General features: G+C 46.5%; 1 protein-coding gene and 1 long non-coding RNA gene across 2 annotated transcripts in view; one reads left to right on the plus strand and one right to left on the minus strand.

The window, feature by feature from the left end:
- Positions 1-23,680, plus strand: part of LOC149341375 (uncharacterized) — a 25,658-nt gene continuing 1,978 nt past the window's right edge. The window contains exon 1 of the long non-coding RNA XR_016282635.1: positions 1-132. This is a non-coding gene — a long non-coding RNA (uncharacterized LOC149341375). The remainder of the gene's footprint in view (positions 133-23,680) is intronic.
- Positions 16,668-23,680, minus strand: part of LOC149341376 (monocarboxylate transporter 13-like) — a 13,049-nt gene continuing 6,036 nt past the window's right edge. The window contains exons 5-7 of the mRNA XM_089541958.1: positions 19,897-20,149; positions 17,477-17,626; positions 16,668-16,712 (exon numbers count right to left, since the gene is read on the minus strand). Of these exons, the coding sequence (XP_089398084.1) occupies positions 16,684-16,712; positions 17,477-17,626; positions 19,897-20,149 (432 nt within the window). The 3' untranslated portion in view covers positions 16,668-16,683. The remainder of the gene's footprint in view (positions 16,713-17,476; positions 17,627-19,896; positions 20,150-23,680) is intronic.

The following is a 23,680-nucleotide window of genomic DNA, read 5'->3' on the forward strand; positions in this document are numbered from 1 at the left end:
TGCGAAGCTTATTTCTTTGTCTTCCTTGGGCTGTTATAACTACGCAGTGTTGGTGAAGCCGGAGCTGGTTAACGTCACTCGGGGTTCAAGTAGCCAGCGCTGGAGAACTGCGCCTGACTTGCAGTGCCTCGGGTATGACAGCTTTCTTCAGCGTAAGGAGGCTATTGGGACATAGAGATAGAAAGCGAAAATGGGACGGGTCCCTATTGCCCCCTGCTCTACATCAATCACTGTAACCAAGATTGAGACAGACCCATCTGAACGATTGTTTTGACTTAAAGGTAGACTTAGAGGTACTGCCCTAGCATTTCTACATCAGCTATATCGTATCCTCAGATAATGCGTTTGGCTAGCGCACAAGCGCCCGTTCATTCGGAAGGTTTTCTCCTTTAAGTGACGTCGATACATCGGGTTCTCTTTGGCTGTCGTCATCTCTGGCTTCGACAACGCTGCGCGGTATTCGAAAGACGGGCCGTAAGAGAGATAGAAGGAAGGTGAAATGCTGGTTACGATTGGATACTTTGCCCGGGTTGGGCTGGATGAAATAGTTATAGAGGTGTCTCATGTCTGCATTCTCTTAAGAGCCGCCCAATACGAAGGCAACTAGCCTCGCGAGTTGCCGTTTCTTCTCCTGAGCACGCTCGTTAGCGTTATAAAGAGGGTGATTTTTTTCCAATGTTTAGAACTTTATAAAAAATTACGCTTATGGTCACGGTGATGCTGTCTTCGCCAGCCCGAGACCTAGCAGTGAAGTTAAAATAGTCGCTCGCTGTCCTGAAGAGCGTAAATAGGTCTCAAAATTGTCATTTAGGGAGTCATTGAAAGCACTCTAAATCAATTGTTATTTTTCTAACCTAATCGAAGCGAATATGGGGATTGTTCATACTCCCCATGGGCACCCATAGTTGAATTACGGTTTAGCTGCTTTTTTCACACTTCTTATTGGCTGCATAACTCGGCTTCAAATGCTTTGCCATTGCTGCTAGCAATTTCTTTCACGTTGTTTCTTTCCTCATTAGTTTCTTATGTTATGCTATAACGGAGCTCGACGGCTCGTTTCGAGGCAACTGGCGTCACACTAGGGATCCGAATGTTATATAGTCCTTGTGTTGAAGTTGATCATGTCACGGGACCAGACACATTGTGGTCAAGCAGCCTCATGGTCATGACTCAGAGAAAAGTCTGAGCAACCTGCATGAATTCACCACGTGACGTCAACAAAGCTGAAATGACGCCCAGAGTGACGGCACAGAACCGACAGTGACGACCGGAATTGACGTCACTAAACCGAAAGTTATGACGGGAAGTGACGTCAATAAACCGGAACTCTTCCAACAAGGTCCCGTGATGTCTAGGTTGCGCTAAGTCGTGCAACGCGATGTCCTGTAAGCATCCTATGTGTCCAAAGTTTTTTTTTTTTCTTCGGGCTTATTTTCTTATGTTCTGAAGCTCTGGGAGTAGCACCTTTTCTTTTTCACTTTTTTTTTTTTTGCTGCGCATTTGACCTCGACTTGGGTGGTGTTACCTGTGCTAATGCAAAAAAGAAAGGGGGGGGGGGATTGAAAAACTGTTTCAAACCACTAGGCGATCGTTACGTCTGTGTTGTGTTCGCCTGCAGTACGGTAGACGTTAATAGCTCGCGATCAATGGCGCCAGCTGGCTGCCCAGGACTGGCCATTTTGTATCTGCCACAGTTCCTGCGCCAGCAGGCGTTGCTGTGCTTATCTCTAGCCCAGCCTGCTCCGACACGATCCCCAAATGAGTCCTAGAACAAGGCTTCACATAGATGTACGGAAATGTTCTCAGCGAAATGTGTGTACCGGATTTGGCTATGAGCTTATAGCTTCCAATTTTCGGGCGAAGCGTGTGATTATCCCGATTTGACGCATTGATCGTGGCAGAGAAGATTTTCTCTAAAAACAGCACGCAACCAATAAAGAAACTCGCCAATGCGAAACCTTTTTTTGTTTATTTCAAGCAGACATGTTTGAATTATTCAGCAGGTGAGGTCAAGCAACACAGCAGCGACAGAAACCAATCCATGATACGAGGCGCATGAGTGGACAGGACGAACGAACACGGACAAGGCGCTTTGTCTGTGTTCGATCTTCGTTCGTCCTGTCCATTCGTGCGCCTTGTATCATCGAGTAACGCATCAACTCGCCCAACAGTCGATTCTTCTGAACAGAAACCAGTCCGTTGAAAAGTCACTTCCGTCGTAAACAACCTTCTGCTGTAGCGCAATGTTACTAAACTGAGTTTTTGGAGAAGAGTGAGTTGAAGCACAGTAGGCTCATTTTCCACAGGCATTCCATTCTAACGGGAAAAAATTATGTCGAAAGGTTCGTGATCACGGTCAGTTGTCATCTCATATCGCATGATGTTGGGAGAACCAAATCATTATGCAGTGTACAGTGGTGAGCAGCCTTGTCTAGAGCGCTTGAGCAGTGCGCACTTGGTAACAAAAACCGAAATTAGAGAGCAGCCCCTCATTACAGGGCAAAGTTTTCGTGCCTGCTTTGTTTACGAGGCTATCTGGGGCTACTTCCGTGCAAGCGTTGCAGCTGGACCCTAGAGGCTGCCACAAAATCTGGATTTGTTTGCAAGGAAGTGCACCGCCCGAGCGCTCTAGACAAGGCTGCTCACCACTGTACGTGGCGTCCCCCCAAAAAATTTCTTCTTTGAGCAAAAGGCTCTAAAAGGGATTTGTATCAAAGCTGTTTCAGCTTCCCCGTCACACTTTCTCTATTCTTTCCTCACTGGACACGATGCATTGGCGCTAGGGCGTTAAATGGGGATTTCTCCTCGCACCAAAGTATTTTATTTTTGAAAACTGCACACCGAAAATGTATTTATTTATTTATTTATTTATTTATTTATTTATTTATTTATTTATTTATTTATTTATTTATTTATTTATTTATTTATTTATTTATTTATTTATTTATTTATTTATTTATTTCATAATACTGCAAGCCAATAGATTGGCCCATGCAGGAGGGGCTATACAAGGCATTGAAAATGACAAATACAAAGAAAAATACATGGGGTTACAAACAATGAGGAGAATAACAAAAATACAACGCTCATTCACTCGAGAAAATGCTTCTCAAGAGCTTTACTAAAATTTGAGGACTGGAAAATGGCCTCGGGAAGAGAGTTCCAGTCGGAAACAGTCCGCGGAAAAAAACTGTGCTTGAATGAGTCAGTCTTTGCAAAAATGGGTTCCAGCAAATGAATTCGTGAATGGTGTGTTCGGCGCGACAATTGTTTGAGAATTACAGGGCGGGGTATGTTTAGCTTATGTGTTAAAAGGTTATGCATAAACAACAGACATAAACAACAACAGACATAAACAACATAAACAACAGATTTCTGGTAACCTGGCTCGACAACAAAGGAATTTTTTGCTATTATGTTTTGTCGCCATTGCAAGGTGCCGGAAACCACCAAACAACCTTAGTAACAAAAGCGATTGGCGCGGAGCTTTGAATTTAACTAATTAGGAAAGTACATCAGTGATAACTATCGACATATCTTCTAGAGCGCATTTCGCTTGCATTTTGTAGGAGCCTTTCGTCTTTTGCTCCCTCAGTGAAGTTTTGCTTCAAACAAAACGAAGCTTCGTCTACAACGACACCATCAACCATCACTGTTCAGATTGTTGGCCAAACGAAAACTGAGCAAGGATATCAGAAATTTTAATGCAAAATACGACAACGCGGTTGCATGCTCAGAACAGAAGGTCATCATTGTAGGGAAACTTTCGCGGCAGCCTAGGTTTGGTCAACATGAGGACACAACTGGAATTCATATTCACGTATACTATATGCCACTGCCCTCAAAGGGCCCTCCGTGGTTTGTTTATGTACACGGTCTCTCAAAAATTCCCAGGCCACAAAGTCTGCTTTTGAGCTTTTTGCTTCTGCATCGACGATACCCAAGAGCCTTAAAATTTATGCAGTTGTTCGAAAAATCAGTATCACCTCTCAGAACCTTAGCAGATTCATAGGCATCTTAAGAGCCATAATATATAGCTGAAAAAGCAAGCCTTGTGGCCTGGGAACTTTTGACGCACCCTGTACCTATGAGCGGCAAAAGAAAAGTCTACATGATGGAATTTTAATCCTCTGTTTCGAAATTTCGCATAAGCGTGCCCTTTTCTGTGATACACCCCGTCTCATGACCTCATTTATTGTTTCAAAATTCACAAAATACCTGAAAGCATAATTTCATTCAAAAGCTACCGCAAAAGCACATAGATATTAGTGCACACAGCGCTTGTAGCCACTTGTAACAAAAAAAGTTCGTCACGACAGAGCCTTTATGAACTTCAGTTTTTAAAGGGAACCTGAAAGCTCCAACGTCCTGACGACGGAGCGGAAAGGATTCGTTGAGCAGCTGATCATGCAACAATAAGCACCAGAGGTTCATTTTCTCGCCATTGCTCTTTCACTGGCGGGAAATTGGGTACCAATTCTGGCAATATATTTCTTTTATTCAAAAATGCAAAGCAACTGCTCTCTAACAAGGCGCTTAGCCATATCACGTTGCAGTAAGAAAATACACTCATTATGCAAGCCAAAGGCTTTCATCTTCTCTCGATTGCAGAACAAAGCTTCCAAGGAATGTGGATCGCAAAAAAACATCTTTTTCAAGTGCCGCCTAAGTCGGCAGCGTATAAAGGTGTATAGCCGCTGCCGGATGAAATATCCACGGCGGAACTAAGGCCGTAATTAAATTTTCGTCACAGCAAGGAAGATATACAAATGAGAAATTGGACTCTCGCGCCTTATCGCAATCGGGTAGTCACGGGGCGTTCTCTAAGGACGTGCTCCTAGCCGCGCTCCAAGCGTCGGCGCCTGCTTGATCATTCAACGCCGCATTTTCTTGCGTGCACTGAACGCGAAACCGCGGAGTTCGAACGTGGTTTCAATTTCTAATTGGAATCTGTCAGATCCGGTGGAACGTTAAGCACAGCGCGCTCCTGACGGCTCGGAGCTATCCTCCTTTTACACCCCTCACCTCCGTTCCCCACAGCTATCTTCTAGCCCCCCCCCCCCCCCCCCCCCCCCAATTTTGCGCATTGTGGAGGATTGTATCTTGCGTCACTATTCCGCTCTGTTATTGTCAGGTCTCATTTTCTTAGGAATATAATTCGTTATGCGTTTCTCCCCGAACTTTAGACGGCCACTCCTTTCGTTGTTCTTTTTCCGTCTGCCTCAGTTCTTCGCACTGAGCGCCGGCTGGTGGACTATTTTATGACCTTCTTTCGACAGATAAATACGCGTCTGTGGCTCGAAGATTGATGTCACTGTGCGACTCACTTTACGCTATTCTTCTTATTTACAATCGACCCTAATAGAGCATAAACGCTCGCTGTGATCTCCTCATTAAGGCATCGTGTGACTTCTTTCTCGACCGTAACTTGAACACCGTGTGTTTGAGCGAATCAGCAAGTGTGAGTCGTTAGTGTGTATGCGAGCGAGGAGTTGGAGGGGAAAGAGGGCTCACGTCTCACTGCGCATGCGCTAATGACGGAGGAGGCACATCTATCATCTGTGCATGTCGCCTGCAGCTACTGAAACTGTAAAGACGATGTGAAGAAGTAAGACGTTCAGCGAATGGCAGCCTGCAAGCACAGCAAAGAAAGGTTTTCGCATAAGTAGGAGCTCCGGAAATAGAACAGGCTGTGATCTCCTCCGATAGCACCTCCGAGCAAGATTCGAGGGCACGTAGTGGACTTACGGCTTCATCCCTTGACCTATAGACTAACGTTTATGATAACTAAAACAGCTACAGCGCTCTGCACTTCTGGATATAACATAGTAGCCGGCGTTGAACTCAGGAAAACGATGATGGCCTTTCGAAGGCGTCGGCAAGGAACCGCTTCACATAGGCTTATCGAGGGGCTTCTTTCTCTTTAGCGTTAGAGTAAGCTCCAGCCTCAGTATGATGTCCATCGTAATAGTTGCCAAGACTGTAATGTCTACCTCAATTCCAGGGAGGTACGCTGACATGCGGACGTTGCCCTAGTTACCACCGATATAGCTCCTTCGTGACAGCAACGAAAAAAAAAAAACTGTAGAGCTGAAGTGCTCTGTGGGGCCCTCGGTACATCAGTGAATGTCTGCTATACCTTCATGACACGGAGAGGAACTGTCGACATTATTTTCACACTCTGCCAAATGAGCTCCATCCCATTCTGATTCTTCTAGTTACTTCGCTCTCGTTATCCGGACCTGCGGTGATTACCTGCCCTAAGTAAACGTATCCCCTTACCACTTGCAGCACCCTCGCTACAAATTGTAAACTACTGTTCCTTTCCGAGACTGTTGAACATTATTTATGTTTTCGGCATATTAAATTTTATATCCACCTTTCTGCCCTTCCTGTCTATCCCACTGACAATGCTTTGCAGTTCATGTCCTGAGTGACGTAGCAAGGCAATGCCATCAGTGAATCCCAGAATACAAAGATATTCTTCATTAACTCTTATCCCCAACTGTTCCCAATAGAGGCCTCGCCATACCGGCTGCAAGCAGGCGGTGAATAGCATTGGCGAGATCGTATTTCTCTGCCTAAAACCCTTCCTTATTGGAAGTTTATTGTGATGTTATGGATGACTACAGTACCTGTGCAGCCGTTGCAGATATCTTCCAGCATTTTTACGTAAGGCCCTTCTGCACCCTGATTCCGCAATGTCTGCATGACTGCTGACGTTTCGACTGAGTCAAGTGCTTTTTCGTAATTCATGAAGGCTATACATAGAATTTGGTTATATTCTGCATGAGCCGCCGTGGTGGCTGAGTGGTTATCATGCTTGGCTACTGACCCGGAAGACGCGGGTTCGATCCCGGCCGCGGCAGTCGCATTTCGATGGAGGCGGAATGTTAGAGACCCGTGTACCGTGTGATGTCATTGCACGTTAAAGAACCCCAGGTGGTCGAAATTTCACCAGCTGTACACTGAGCAGTGCTTCTTCAGACAACTAGGAAGACGACCGGTCCTCACTCTAAACGTCAGTAAACCCTGATGTTTTTAAGCGTGTGTCACTCTATTTTGTAAGTGTATAACTTCGGGCTATATATACCTATATATAACATATATAACTTCTGGTATAACTTCTGGCTGTGGGTGCACTCAAGTGCGGGGGCTGTGTACGGACATTCAAACAGTCGCGCAGCAAGCAGCATTCGCACTTATCACGCCTTATAAGGCATACCGTCCATCGCAGCAAACACTGTGACTGGTTCATTTGTTTTACCTTGTTTCCGTCGCGCTCATCCTTAACACGGTGTTTCCCATTAACATAGCGTATTTGCGTTCCCCTTTCTGTTCGATGCCTGTGACGTCGTAAACCTCCTTTCTTATAAGTATTACATCTATTTTTCTTTCTTTCAACCTACATTACCAGCCTTCCTAGAATGTTTTAAGAACGTGTCCCTGTCAGGGCGAATTTGTTTTTCATCAATATGCGTTCCATTCTTCCCCCGCACCTACCGCCTATTTCCATCAATCCCTCTCCTGTTTCCGTCGTAAAACGAGCTCGTGAGCCCTTCTTTCGAAGGATCACTCGCAACATTTTCATATAACAGCACTTTTGCTTCTTTTAAAAATGCTAGCCGTTCACTGCAATGTTTAGATGTCCTTGTTTATTTGCATTACTACTTTGAATTTTTTTGAAGAACACTTTTGTTCACTCGCAGCACCGAACGGCCGCTCGGTTAGCTTTGAAGCCTGCCTACAACCCCTGTGGAACCGCTTTTACGTTTCGCCCTTTTATTTGCTGTCTTCAAGCCTCGTCGTACACAGCGTGGATGTTTGGGCTCGCGAACACCACCCGCCGTTTTCTCTGCGTTGCTTTGTGTCCGCACGAGATGGCTCGTATCGTCCCGTCCCAGGAGGGTGCTTCCTACTGCCACCATCCGTGGCAGCATTCCTGTCGCTCGCGTACGATCGACGTCGCGTGTGCCTGCCTTCTTCCCTTCTGCACCACCGCAGGCGTTTGTGTCTGGGCCACGTGTCCCGTTCCCAGCAACAACGGCCCATCTCTGAGCAGCATAGTTGCACGGCGGTGATCTCAGAGCGTCGTCCTTGGTCTGCGTGCGGCTTCGCTTTTCCCTGCGGCGAGCGCCGATCCTTTGTGCCCGGCTCACACGTCAGCTCCAATAGAGGCCGGCGCGCGCAGAGAAGCCGAGACGGGCCTTATTCCTTCTTCGATCAAGCGCAGCCGCTGCTGCAGCCGCTAGCTCGCTCTAGTAACGCTAACGTACCGGTGCAGAGCGGTCAGCGGACGGCCGCCTCGAGCACGGAGTCGTTACTCTTCGTTTATGCGTCCCCTGTTTTATTTATGCCCCCCTCCGTCAGCCACGCGAGAAGTAAAGGAATACTGCCCTTATTACGGCTGTAATAAAGCCGGCAAACCTCTACGAGTGAGGTCGACGTGGGTACTTCGTCTTTTTTTTTTTCTGCCATGCTTTTTGGCGGCTGCGCCTTTAAGCGGAGAAAAATTGAATACAATTGAAATGAGTTCGGCTCTGCTGTAGGTTGCCTTCCCGGCAATTAAAGGCGCGGCGCTCCTCTAGCCGGCGCTGGCAGAGGCAGAGAGCAAAAGGAAGAGGAAAAAACATTAAGTATGCATGTCGCAGAACCGGCAGTTTCCACGACAAGCGATAGCGAGAAAGAGAGAAAGAAAGGAGAAGGGGGTTTATTGAGGAACAAAGTGACAAAACGACACGAAGAAACTAAACGGGTGGCTAGGAACGTGTGACGCGAATATTTTAGCGTTAGCTGCGACGTGAGAGCAAATAATTTTGATCGCAACGTAACAATGGGAACAAAACTTGTAGGACGCGCGAGCGGCAAACAAAGAGCTCCGTATTTAACAGGAGACTGTAGGCTACGCTCCTAAAGGTGAAAGTCAGGCTCATGTGGTAAAATCCGCAGTAGTGGATACGTACGACTCATGGCACCCATAGTGGCTATGCACTTGGTTTTCCGCACGTCAAGAAACTTTTGACCCCTGTATTACATGGTCGCTTGACTAATGCAATGACACTGTTTTTGCTCACTGACACAGTTTTAACGTCGTACGCAACAATAAAATGTTTTTTCTTACTCGATATCAGCGCTGAAAAAAAAACAGACAGGATCGTTCGATTGAATGATCGGTATGCTAGAGTATCTAGGATTTGAAGCTGTGACAAAAGCTTCTAAGCAAATAGGAAGTACTATATTACAGACTTTTGTACTATTAACATAATTACACTGATATCGAGAAAGAAATATTCTTTAGATCTCCAAACCTGTTTACATATAACCATCCCCTTTTATGCTCGCGAGGCAATAAATGCCACCTGAAAACTATGAGTGGCGATTATACTACTTTTAATGTGGAAATTCAGCGCTGGCTGGCATGCTATAACGTCTGCGCACAGAAAGCTGCAGCCTGCGCGAGGTGATGCCCTTGCCATGGCCCTACGCTACCAGTTCATGCTGTGCTTGACATACGTGAATTGACTACGAACACAAACGTGTCCTTTACGCTGTCCGCAGCACACTAATTTTCAACGCACTTAGTTGCTACCTCCCCTTAGGAATACTGGTCGTCTAGCTGATAGGATTATTTTTTAAATTTTAAAGACAGTATCAAAGTTACGGGAAGTCATCACGAGCTGTAAGTCTCTTGTCGATCGTCTGTAACCGAGCAAGTCACGTGACCTTCCAACTCGATGCGTCATAGCGAGAACAGCGACGTGAGACTCCTGATGTGAGTCCGCCCTGACCGCGGCCCACCTACGCTACGCGCCCGGCTTCTGTTCTAGTGCTGAGAGGAGCTTTATGCTTCTCTGATTTGCGATGTATCATAACTGCTTGTTGGACGCCCCTCATTCATTCTCAGAGCAAAGCTAGATTGCAGAAGCTTGCGGTTCCTATACAAAGTTGACGCGGTGTGAATATAGTACTCTATTAAGGCAGGCATTCATCCAAAAGAAACGTATGTACGTAATTTCTTTCGTCTCGCCAAACGGCGACACCGACAAAAATTCTAAACAAAAACAGGTTCGCAGTTTTCTTGCATAACTACCGTGTCATATAGTCGGAATACTCGACATCACTGGAAGGTACACGAGCGGAGAAATTGAAGGGCATTCGTTTGGTATTGATACAATGATATTAGGTGGTTCAAAAATTACGACAGGTCGGGACCATCAGTGGCGTTTATGGGTGCTGTAAACCTAGTGCTCCCGTCGCCAGTAGAAGGAGGCGCTATGGCGGTGAGGTAAACAGATATTAAGTTGCTAAGTTATATGATGGTGGCACGTTTTATTATAAATGGTCACATTTCGCGGCAGCAAAAGTCGAGGACGCAGTGGTTTGGCAATGTGTCCCTGCTTGATGCGCACCTGCCGCAGCGGTTCAACGCAGTGAAGGATATAGCTGGAGATTTTTTTATTTGGGTTTACAGGGATACAATATAAAAATGCTCAGGCGATCATACGATGTGACGCGCAACGAATCTACGTTGCCAGTACGGGTTATACATTTCCCTTGTGGTGGTGGTGGTGAAAACATTTATTAAGAATGAACAGGAGGTATGTTTGGATCAGCCCGTAAGGGACCGATCCTTACAAACACTAGGTGGAGGTCCCTAGTATGGGACCCCAGTGGCGGTTGCCGCCGCCCGGGCGCGGCCGACTAAGGCTTGTTGGGCCTGTAAGTCGTGGCAGCCGAGCAGGGTCGCCCCCCAGTCCTCCCGGGTTGGGTTGGGGATAGGGGGAATAGCAGGGTTGGAGCAGGAGGGCCCACACCATGTGATAGGTGTCAGAAGACACTGCACTACAGTGTGGGCAGCTGCCGCTAAAGGAGGGGTCAAAATGAGTTAGCGCTGCCGGGCACAGCAATGTATTGGTGCGAAGGAGCCGCTCATCCGCCTTCTTCAGGCCTTTACATGGACTAGGGTAAAGGCGATGACAATTTTGATAATATGTTGTAATATCTTTCCCTTGTGACTGTGACTTGTTTTCTCGGTCGCTTCTCGTGGGTGGAGGTGTCTGGAGGGTGGAATTGAGTAGAGCGGTGGTGGGTAAGGCATCCTGCAGGCTTGAGGTGAGGGGGTAGTGATGAGTGAAGTTCTGTAGGGGGGGGGGGGGGGGGGGAGGGGTTGATTGTTTGATGATGGGTGAAGAAATAGAGAGAGTGGAAACTGGTGGAGAGAAAAGGTTGGTGGATATGGGCGCAGGCCGGAGCATCACGAAACACCAGACGTAAATTTTGCCAAACTGAAGGTAGTAATGCTAACGTGTTAAAGAAACTTGGTAATTTCGCGGAAGGAGACCGCATATTGAGCTGCGGGAGTGCGGCAATGCGTCACCAAACTCTTCTTACCATCTGCCTGAAACAAAAAGGACGTTCTCTAGACGCATTTAGCATGCTACGGCATTTGTTTTTCCTAGTTTATTTCCATTTATGTTTGTTTTTGTTTCGCAGCTGTGACGTTTACGTATGAGTTCTCTAGAACTCATCCTCAACGCTTCCTGCATCCAATAGCGATGCTTTCGTGGCTGCGTGCTCAGCGCTGCGCCCGACGCTCCCATCGCATGCCGCCTTGCTCTTACTCGTCACGTACACGCCGCCCGCGCAGCATCCTCTTTAGCCCTGTTTCAGCACCTTTCCCCGTTATTTCTGCTCATGGCACTCGGCTTGTTTTGCTCTCCCACCCGACTGCATTTCGTTCCTTCGCCCCTCATTCTCTATCGCTCCCTTTACTCCTTTGTCTTCCTAGATTTTCTTTTCGCCTCGCTTTGTTCTCCAGGTCACCTCGCTTTCTCTCACCTGCGTTCGCGGAGAGCAGGAAGGCAAAGCGAACGGCCCGCACGAGACGTATTCTCCTCCGCGCCCGTCATAAACACCGCAGACGAGTCAAGAGGAGACACAAAGGAAGACAATAAACCATCAACACAGCACACACACGCGCGCACGCTCGTATGGGGACGCACGCACACGCGTACACAAACGCACGCGAATGTACGTGCGAAGCTGGAGTCACGCAATGGCTAGGAAAGCAAAAGGAAGGGGACAGCGAGCCGCGCGCACAGAGCCCTCCTGCTTCCGTCAGATGAAATACGTAGACGGCATCCCAAATCCCTCTTTGCTCCTGCTGCTTCCGCTTCCACTTCATGCGTGAAAAAGTGAAAGAAAGAAGAGAGGGGGAAAGACGAAAAGGAAAAACGGAGCATACGTGGTAAACGCAGGGGAGGGTGCTCCGAGACGGCAAGGTCTGGGATGCAAGTGTAGTAAGATGGGGATGGGGAGAGGCACCTCTTCTGGAGTGCCTCCTACTTTTCGGCGCGTATTCTGTCCGGCGCCCGCTCTTCACGCAGCCGGCTAGCCAGGCCAGGCACCGCGTTCGGAGATAAAACAACACCAGCTCGTCGACGACGGAGCCATCCGCGCGTGACGGAAGACGCGCAATGTATGTGTGCGTGTGCTCAAACGCACAAACAAAGCGGCGCTCTTCCAACGAACGAGACGAGCTGAGCGCGATCCCGGAGGGGCGTCCCTCACTCTTTTCCCACCTCCTCCTCAATCTGTACCACCAGCACGTGAAGCAATCATCGTTCACGCCACGCAGCCTTCCCTGCGGCCGAAGACGACGACGATCGCGAATGTTTCCGCGTGGTGTCTGTGTCTGCGTTTGCATCGCATCCTCCGTCCCCGCAGTCTTGCTCTCGAGATAAACCTGTTTGCGCACCTCCCGTAACGCCCTTCCTGAGCGTACGCATACCGCGCACACAACGTCGCTGCTTCTTCGATCCTTCCGCATTTCTGTCCACGCGTGCATTTCCCATTTCATGTTCTTCGTTTTATTCTGTGTTTCCCGTCGTTATTCGAAACCTACGCATACTGCACAGGAGCCGTGATGATCTCGCGAGGAACACGGGAGGCAGCAGGAAAAAGCTTGTATACGCTTCGAGAGTCTATGCAGCAAATGCGCCGCAGAGGTCTGTGGCACTATATTCGCATACACGCTGTTTATGTGGAATATAAAGAGGTTTGAGGTGACAGTGGCAACAGCTGAGGCTGGGCTCTCTTTAGCTGCCCGATTTTCAATAAAGCATGACAATGTCGGTGCGAAATCTGCGCAAGAAAACCATCTACCGGAACAAGCATAAGCACAGAATAAAAAAAAAATGCCGCATTATTTATCTGAAAGGTCGTTTTGCTACGCTGCTTCAGGCACTGTATTTCCTGTTTTGCTTGAAATGCCCATTGGCCCCACTATTACACTTCCTGCAAAATTGATTACTTGAAATTGTTTCTACCGTCACACTTCCCACGATCTATGCTAGCGACTTTTATACTGCTATTAATTTGACAGGAGTGCTTGAGAGGCTCTATTTCGTAATCGTAATGAACAGTTCAGAAATGTTCGTGCTGCGCTCTGAAGGGATAAGGTAACGGAGCATTGCCGGCACTTTAATCCGTGAACGCGAACGACGTGCGGGCAGGGATGCAATGCTGATAGGTGGCGGGTAGAGAGGGAAGAGGTAGATATGCAGCGTTGCAGCATATCTAAGCAGATGTCAGGGTGCGCACTGAACTACAGAGTAGGTAGGCTATCACACAACAGCCACGCTAAAAACCTCAGACTAAACGGTTGGAGGGGTCTATCCTTTAGAGATTAACAGCGTATCTGCTATTACTACACCCTCAAAAAGCGACCGCTACTCCCTTAAAGACCTACTGTAATTGGGCATCAACCGCAATTGGACTCCCCATGAATAAAACCACTCGTCGGAATGACTAAGTGATGCATTTAATAAGCTATGCCGTTCTTCTACGGAAGAATTAATACAGCTTAATTAAAAACAAAATCGTACCTAAGTGCCACGGAGTGTTTCGCAAAGGCATTATTAATATTCGACTCCTATCAACTCCATCAGTGCTATCAATGCTTGATATGCATTTTCTTTAGACAAACCTCGTCCAAACGCTGCTACCTTCAGTGCAGGAAGCGAAAAAAGGGCTACCGGGAATTGCATTCTGTCTGCTCTGTTTACTGCCAGCACACAAAGTAGTATGTACTCTAACGGCGAGCGTAGCTTCGTCGTTGAGGTAATTTCGTCAAGCCCGGCGGTGGATGTTATTTCGGGAACTGCTTCGTAACGCTGCAAGAGTGTTTGCGCCGAGAGTTCTTTTCGAGGCCGGCGGGAATAGCCGTCGGGGTCGAGGTAAATTGCAGAATTGGTACACGAAACGAAAATGCGCAAGCATTTGCGAGTTGTTCCGGAACAATTTTTATTTTCTCCCTACGGATCAGGAGCAAATAACCTTAGCTCATGCAGTACATGCACCTTGATGCATGTGCCCACGAGCAACGCTCTGCACACGTCCAGCCGGGAGAGGGAAATATACTCTTAATTAAAAATCAATCTAGTTTATTGTTTCCACGATCTAAGTTTAAAAGAAGACGCTGCACCTGCCAATTCCATCGCTATGATATATTGCGGAACTGAAGCAGAAAACTTCCCTTCTGGCCGTAGTATGAGGCCCTATAGAAACCTAAACGAGTGCATATGTACTGCGAGTATAATATGGCGGTACGAAACTGACAGCCAGACGCTCTGCGGCTTGGTACACATGTCTTTGCAGTCCGTAGCTCCCTTTACACTAATCAGCTGTCCATAAAAATTACTTTCTTTAACTTTTAAATGTCATTAGCCTGCTGCAGCAGGCTAATGACATTTTTTTCAACCAACCATTTCACCATTTCGTAGAAATTTATTTTCCAAGATATCTTTTTAATCTTTGCAAGAAATCCTTAAAGATGCCGCAATTATTCGTTTACTCGCAGAGTCGTTGAGCTTCGCTTCCCCTCCTGCTCAGTACTTCATGACACAGGTTGTTCGCAGTGGAGAGGAGGCTGCGAACGCAAAATGATGTCTTTATTACCTGCCTGGTTGGTTAGGGAACGCGTGCGAATAGCGCTCTCGTGAAAGCTCTCGCTTCGTGCTGGTATAGAACAGTGCACAAGTACTGCATGCACGCAGTACATCGGCTAATCCACAGAGTTGCTTAGCTCAGTTTAAATGCCTAGAAACGTCTGGTCAGCCTTTGGTAATGGAGAAACAAGTGATATTCCACATGGAATAGGCGTATGAACGGCGAGCAGCTATAAACGAATAACTTGCGTTTTGTTAGACTATCAAGAAAGTCGCCGTAACTGTCTCGCTCGGATAGACAGGATAGAGAAAGGCTGAAAGGACAAAGAACAAGCTAATAAAAATAAATTTCATGTGTTGTTGTTACAAAGATGCAAAGTAGACAAGTGGGGGACGCCGCCAGGTGTTCATGGCATCCCCCTCCAGTCTTCATACCTGTGAAGCAACGAGGCTGTATCTTGCAACAACCTATGCGTGCGTTCACTGAAACAACGTTGAAAAGCACAGCTGTGTCCAAGCGAGCAACATAACTACTGCCGTGACGAGGTAGCAAGGCTCATCAACGCGATTAACAGCAATCTTTACGAATTCATGGCGTCACAGTGCATTGGCAACAGCTGGCGATCAAAGAAACGTCCACAATCCCGCATAAGGCACTATCCTGCTCCCCAGATTTTTTTTATGGTTCCAGTCCAGTGTAAAATACATTATAGGGAAGGGAAACACCAATGGGTTGTAAAGAAATTCCTCCTAGAGGCGAAAAGAAAAAAAATTAAGCACAAAAGATGAAAGAGGTTGGGGGATGAGGAGTTAAAAAAGAGGCAAAGAACAGAGGAAGAATTCTAGGACACCAGTGATCCCCAATCCAAGGAAAGGGGCACAACCTAACAAGCATATATATAAAAATATTTTCTTTTCGTATTCTCCTTTCTCCTCCGCCAACTTACTTGAAGGCAGAAAAATAGTTCTTGGACTGAGGAGTAAAGTAGATGTTCTTGATAAATGGATCACCTTGGTATCCGAGGTAAAGGTAGCATGATACATCATATCACCTTTTTATTATATTGCCTTTTTATCAACCTCAATCTGCTCTGTAAAGAACATCGTTGGTGCTGAGAAAGGCTATTTTATATTTTTTCCTTCCCCACATTCTGGTTAAAATACACCTTGCAATGAAAACGTGCCAATAAAAAAGTCAGCTTTAAGGGGCCATAGTCAGTGAAATTCGACGCGATGTGGACTGTGCAAGGTTTTTTTTTTTTTTCGTCATGTTTTATGTCACTCCCAAACAAGGAGAACTAAGATCGAAAGGCAAAACCACGAAGCAATTCTCGCTAGCAATGAGGTTCGGTTAGCTGGTCTAAGCTGACAGTCCAATTCAGAAAATAACAAAAATAATGGGCTCACCGCCAGCGCCAACACTACTGAAGGCGCGAAATGTCCAAACGTAAGAATATACGGACTACGACAAGAAGAATAAAACGAAGATTCAAGAGCAACTGGTACAAATGATGCAACGTCGTTTTCTCTTGTACAAATGTTGCATAACATGAGATAGTCGAAAATACGTCTTAACACCAAATATAAAATGCAGTCAGCCAGTCAAGCGAAACGTAATCTACGACCATTCTTAAAATAAGTTAATATGTTTAATTGGCTCAAAAAAATATGACCAACTAAAAGCTACAGAAGAGTCTTCTGTATCACATTAAATATCGTAGGCTTCCATTGGGTTTTAATCTCGAACGCTGGGTGCCTCTTGCTCTGGAAGAAATTGAAAATGAAAAATGTTGCATAAGTACTCGCGTAGTGCCCTTATCGGCAGTCACACAGGCATCATATTTCATTGCTTTTAAGAATAATCTTGCATCACTTGCAACCTCTGCTTTAGCAATAATCTCTAGTACGTTACTCAGCCCTTCTTGAGCTATATAGATACAAGTAGAAGTCTTGTAGACCTTATCTTCTTAATAAAGTAGTAATCAGAACGCACAAGGAATGGATTAGATTATAGGGGTTTAGCGTCCCAACGCGACTCAGCCTATGAAAGTCGTCATATTGAAAGTTTACGGAAATTTCGACTGCCGCGGCCAGGATCGAACCCGCATCTTTCGGGTCAGCAGCGGAGCGCCATAACCACTAAACCACCGCGGCGGCCAGAACGCATAAGGTTTTGGCCGTTTTCTCATAACTGAATGCTCAATGGTGTGACAATATGCTTAGACATAAAACACAAGCACAAGTAATTAGAATAAGAGAGTCCCTCAACTCGCACAAAGAGAAGCGCTGTCTATACAAAACTGCATAATCGAGAGCATTTAAAAACACCCGGAAAAGGAGTATCCAATATATTATGCAACCACTGCTACTACACGAAAGAGCAGTAACTTTGTAACAGAAAGCTTTGAATGACGCGTTTAAAATCTAAGGTATTTGTACAGAAACGATTAATTGAGTTCTGAACTGAGTTGAACATTCTTCTCACCATTTCATGAAGGACGTGCACGTTGTGTGGTATTAGCGCTTACCTGCACCAGCATTCCCACGTCTCCGCTCTCGGAGGCAGTACCGACGTTCCCAGAACAGGCTCACACCCCACGAGATGGTGAAAATTGTGTTGGCGACAGCGAACCCAAAGTACAGGGGATCGTAGGAACCGAGCACATCTCGAACGTAACCTGCGCGTATGCGGAGGTGTTAAGAAAATCTCTGCAGATCAATGTTTTACTGCGTTTCAGGACAAACAGTCGTCGAAATTCTTACGCTTTGCAGGCTTTTAGGTGTCACACACTTTAAAGAAGGGAAAATGAAACACAGGCAAGTAAAGACGCTGCCCAGACGAAACCAGATTGGCTGCAATACCCGTGGAGAGTAGAACCAGAGAAGCGAAATAGAAACAGAAGAGGAATGAAAAGCGGGGGCGGACGGCAGCGCGGAGCGCCCGCAGAACAGGACGCCCGCAGAAAGTCTCCAGGCGGATTTTTTTAGAGGAGGCATTTCTGAAAAAAGTAATTCTGCCAGTCGCAGCACTAGAGGTTTTAATAATCTGCAATGAATGTTAGATCAAATTCTGCGATAATGCGCTACCGACTGATAGATAAAAAAAATTTATTCGATTGCGTTCAAAGCTCACTTTTTTTTATTATTCGCTGCCATAACATTTTTCTGAGTCCACAAAAAGAAGTCACTGTAGTCGTCCCACCTCTTAGGTGCTTCGAAAGCACGCGCTTCATGTAAGAACTCCCAAGGCTAAAAACAAAGTCAAAACTTTCCAAATTTTCTAGTTTCTCCAAAACCTCTCAAAACACGGGGAGACATTTTCTTCGTTTTAGCCATGTAAGCCCTGAGCATTGAATGTAGAGCGCACTGAAAGCGCGTCTGGTGACCGGCCCTTAGCTTAACGAAACGAAACATGACTATAAAGACTACTTGAACCACTGCACAGCACAAATTCGAGCGTGCCGATCTTAGAGACCTCAGTTGCCTGAAAAGAGCTCTTCGTCAAAATTCCTGGGCCTGGCCCATGTTAAAGGCTCAGGAACCCTCGTGGATGGCGCTTCTCCTTAAAGAAACAAAATAACAGACTTCCTGCATATACCCAGGTCCGCGTCACGACACATTTCCGCAGGTGCATAATTCATCGAGGCTTAGGACAAAGCTACACCATACATTGTATGTCTCCGCACTGTTCCCAATGTTTTTGCCCCAAGAAAAGTGAGATAGGCAACTACACAAACACAAAACTCATTTCCCTATAGTCTCGCCCGATGTACGACTACGCCTTGATGCAGGACTTTCGCTGTTCACAAATGGCCCCCCTTTTGTCCTAACTAATCAATCTGGTGGCTGTAGTTTGTTCTCTCTTACAGGTGCATAACTTCTTCGGCGGAATAGCCAAAATGCTTGCTCTCCATGCTCCACACAACGCTTCGTGCGCCCGCTTCTCGTCTTCGTGTTTTCCTTACCGTGGTGGCCGACCTTAACCACCATGCTAAATGCAGTACCAGCCCTCTTTAGCGTATTAATCGTCCCCTCTCAAAAGGCACGATTCGGCGTTTTCGCGTATAAGACAAAAATATAACCCTCGTTGCCGAGTGCCGGTAGCGATCGACAGATATACGGATAGCAAGAGCATCTGTTTTAAAACGCGACGTTGGAGTGTTTACTCCATGCTCTGCATATTATTTTATTTTTTTATCATTTCTACAGGACATTAACAAGTACTATTTTAAAACGCAGCACTATTATATTGTAATTTTCACAAACTTGTAGGGCACAAAAAAAATTATACTCTCACAGCAGTCTCTCGACGTCGCTTTCCTGCCTTTGCAACACAAATCTTCTAGCCGTTCTTGTTATTTTTTTTATGCGTAGCATATTGCAATCACTCAGTTCAGCCCTTGGGCGCGGCCGGGCAGCCATCAAACCACGTGACGTGACGTCACGTGGTGACGTGACGTCACCAAACCACGTGAAAAAAAAAATGAAGAAAAGAAAAGAAAAAGGAAAAAAAGAAAGAGAACAAAAAAAGAAGAAAAGAACAAAGAAAAGGACGGCTGAGCATGGTGGCGGTTGCCACCGCCCCGTTTCAAAGGGGGCGCTCCTATCCATCCATCCATCCATACGTCACGGAGGAAAAGCTGCTGAGAAAATCGAGTGCCGCCAAGCAATACCTTGCGCAAAAAGACCGCGCAATATGCAACGCATTCTTGGCTTAACCAAGCTAAGCCTGGGCATCTTTTTTGTACAGACTTTTGTCGAAGGTGTGATCGTCCCCATTACAGTTAATACCAATGAGACATGCTTAGTTTGAATGACCAAATAAATAAATTCTATCTTCGGGCAAACTGAGTTTTTCTTTGCCTTTCGCTTCTTCCTATACCCCGGCAATAAAAGCGACCGCTGACTGCCACCGTCGAAAAGCGGCAGCGTATGAAGTTTCGCTCACCGATGAGCGGCGGTCGCGCGAGGCAGACAATGCCCGCGATGAAGTTCATGGCGCCCAGGCTTAGGGAGAGCGAGTCCTGGTCGACCCGCTCGGAGAGCATGACGGTGCTGGCGAAGATGCGGCCGCCCCCTGACACGCCGACCAGGAAACAGCTGACCAGGAGCAGCCAGTAGTGCTTGACCAGAGCCGTGGCGGCCAGCGCCAAGGCTTGGATTCCGAAGCCCCACAGCATCAGGCCATCCCCACTCAGCAGCTGCACCACACACAGACGACACCACCCCCGTCACCACCAACACTTTTGAGCACTGCCTTTGCCATTCATTCATTCATTCATTCATTCATTCATTCATTCATTCATTCATTCATTCATTCATTCATTCATTCATTATCGATCGATAGATTATATAAATATTCGTTCAAATATTTATTAATTCACTAATTCATTAATTCAGCCAATCATTGTCATCAGCAGCAAGATGTAAGAGCCAGAAAACGGAGCCCACTGTCCCTTACTCTTGGGAACTCTGGAAGTGTTGCTCTTTCGACTGGTAGAATGGCGTTGTGCCCGCAACAGCAACAGTTTAGTCTATTTTGAGATTTTATGCCCCAGAATGACTCAGGCCATGAGGGGAGCTGTCGTGAAGGGCTCCAGAAATTTCGACCACCTGGGGATCTGTAACGTTCACTAACACCGCACAGTACACGGGCCTTTATCACTTAGCCTCCAACAAAAACCCACCACCGCGGCCGGGATCGAACCCGCCTCTTTCGGGTCAGCAGCCGAGCGCCATAACCACTAAGTCACCGCAGCGGCGCCGCAGTAGCAACAGATATGTACAAGAGCGTATATTCATAACAACTGATGGAAGCAGGCCGCAGTAGCCTGAGAGGCAGACTTAGTTAAGCAGTGACAAGATCTCCTGTTCTGCCCACCCTTTCGTTCTCCAACAACAGCGTTTGGAATAAAAAAAAAAGGGGGCGCATTCGAGTTACGTATTTCTGCATGACTGGTGTTACACAGTCAGCAGAACACTACACTCACTGCTCATAAATAATTTACACAACGAGTGAAAGTTTCACACGGCTTCATCGCAGCCCACGTCACCAACCCATCACTTGTACGGAATACGTTTTGGGCTAGTAATCAACACGAGGGTCGGGGCATCAACGCCAGAAACGGTACACAACAAGCGCAATAGTCCGCTTCCTGTTACCCCCTTCCCCGAACTAGCATCAAAGTTGGTGTGATATAAGAGTGATAAAAGCAAACAAACAAACAAAAAATGTTGCGTGCGAAGTGTGGTACCACTATCGCCCTCACAAGACACCTGTTATGACCAACGCTCTTCATGCTGCAAGTTTCATGCGCAACCTCCGTGTGGAAAAAGGCATTCCAAGCTCTTCTAAAGCCATAGCCAGAATGGCGGTGATACTCAACCTTGTACCTATGACATTTGACGCACGTCTTCAAAAGTCATTTTGGGCGGCAGCTTCGCCGCAACAATGCGCCGTTCTTCAGGGGGCGCCGAATTCTCATCTCGCTCAACAGGCCGCCAGGTTGCCTAAGGTTACAGCTTGTCGTGACACGCACACTCTAGAGTCGGGGCTTCAGGGTCCGCAGGAGTCAAGATTTCCCACGCGACGAACGAATCATGTCAACAGCACTTTATTTATATACATTCTCGAGGAGACTGCACGCGAAAAGCCTGAGCGAGAATGCAAACCTGACTTTGAAAAAGGGTGAGCCAAGAGTGGCAGGTGTCGCAACTTGCCGTACAGTGTGCAGAATCAAAATTGTAAGCAAGTTCCACCCACGTGAAGGGGCTGTAGCTTAAAATGTTGCTTATATATTGCGCCACGTCTTGCGCGCAGGTGTGCCACGCGGAAAGGTTGCACCAATGACCGCCTCGAGAAACTTGAGCTCTTGTGTTGCTCAAGATACGAACGGAACTATTTTTTTCAGAGAACCATGCAATGTGCTTGTGTCAAAAATTTCAGATCGCGACAGAAATTACGAAAAATGTATCTATTCTTAGATACCAAGAGCACGTGGGGAGCGTGCGAATTGTCAGTCTGCTTCTCTGAGGCGAGATTAAAAGTTTGTTTCTTTAAGTATGTCACGACTAAAAATATCTGATAGCCAGCAGACCTTACACCTTAGCATGCATCAGTGACAAGGTTAGAGGCATTATCGTCCTGATCATGCCCGCGAGTTTCATTTTGGTTGTGCAGATTTTATCGTCCCTCGCTACCCCACATGCGAGTTTAAAAGCTTAGAATAGCACTCGATGGTAGTATTTAAGCAGCTTCGTTCCCAAAAATGTTCCTGCTTTGGAGAGAAAAAGTAATGAAGTCCTTGAATTAGCGGCGCAGTAAAAAAAAAACTGAAAAGAAACTAAAAGCGACACGCTTCTGAGTAGCGCGATTAATGTCGGACCTTTTTCGATTTTCGATTTTAATATTTGTTTGTCATAAAGGAAAGAAAGAATGAATATTTATTGAGAGTGAAAAAGAGGGTGGTTAAAGCAACGCTGGTGGAACACGTACTTTGACACGAAATAACTTCGGTTGCTCTTCGTTCATTGAACCTTTGACATTTGTTAGTAGCTTACAGGTGTATGCGTATACAAATGCCGCGATGCTTTCCTTGTGCCGGCAGGTGCAGAATGTACACAAGATTATGGGCATCCACGCAAACAAGGCGTTTTTTTCTCACAAGCTTCCATCGATCGGAAAGAAGCTCCTTTGATGACCACCGATATTTAGTTTTCTTAGTCGTGCCAGCAAACAAGCATAGGGATTGCTTCTTGGCTTATCAAGGGTACGCCACCGAATCGCATAGAAAATTCAATAAGTTACATGTTTTTAAAGCGGTTTTTCTATTTTATTCCACATTGCTAAAATGAGAGCACAGCCTAACGCAAAGCTGCATCAGGCTCAAAAGTGGCCATTTGCACAGCCAGGACTGCTGCTATGTATGTCGCTCATATTCTTTTCGCCTACTGTTATACACGTGCGCTGCAGCCCAAAACAGAAATAAAAATGTCGTGAACGCCTGACGGTTGGCTGGCTCACTGGAGGGCACTATTTTTTTATACTTGTGAATGTCCACAGCCAGGAAACGAGCGTATCACTCAGAAATGCTTGCATAAGCACGCGATGCGGGCGAAACGGGAGCATACTTCCGACAGCACAGTCAGGCGCTGCCTCCGTGTTCAAAGCCATTCCTTCAAAGTCAAGCTTAAAGCAGGATCGTGAAAAGTTTACTCCGATGACCGTCAGCAACTCCAACGACGCACACAAAATAATTCGGAACTGGGCGATCGAACATGCTCATCAGCAGAGACAAGAACCAAGGCGAGCGCTCGTCTTTGCCCGTTGCTCGTCTTCTGCTTGCTTATGGAAGATAAAATTCTTGGACAGTGCGCAATTGATGGCGCGGTGCTGGAAGTAGTAAGAAATTATGTCTATTTAAGGCAGATAGTGACAGCTGACCCGAATCATGACAGGGAAATAACTAGAAGAATAAGAATGGTGTGGAGTGCATATGGCAGGTTCTCTCAGATCTTGAATGGCAGTTTCCCAATATCCCTCAAGAGAAAAGTATAAAACAGCTGTATCTTACCGGCACTCACCTCTGGGGCAGAAACGTTGAGGCTAACAAAGATGGTTCAGCTTAAGTTAAGAACAACGCAGCGAGCTATGGAAAGAAAAATGATAGGTGTAACGTTAAGCGATCGGAAGAGGGCGGAGTGGGTGAGAGAACAAACGCGGGTTAATGACA

This window comes from Amblyomma mixtum, chromosome 5 (genome assembly GCF_055824585.1).
Source record: "Amblyomma mixtum isolate Tamu chromosome 5, ASM5582458v1, whole genome shotgun sequence".
In the NCBI taxonomy this organism is placed as follows: domain Eukaryota; kingdom Metazoa; phylum Arthropoda; class Arachnida; order Ixodida; family Ixodidae; genus Amblyomma; species Amblyomma mixtum.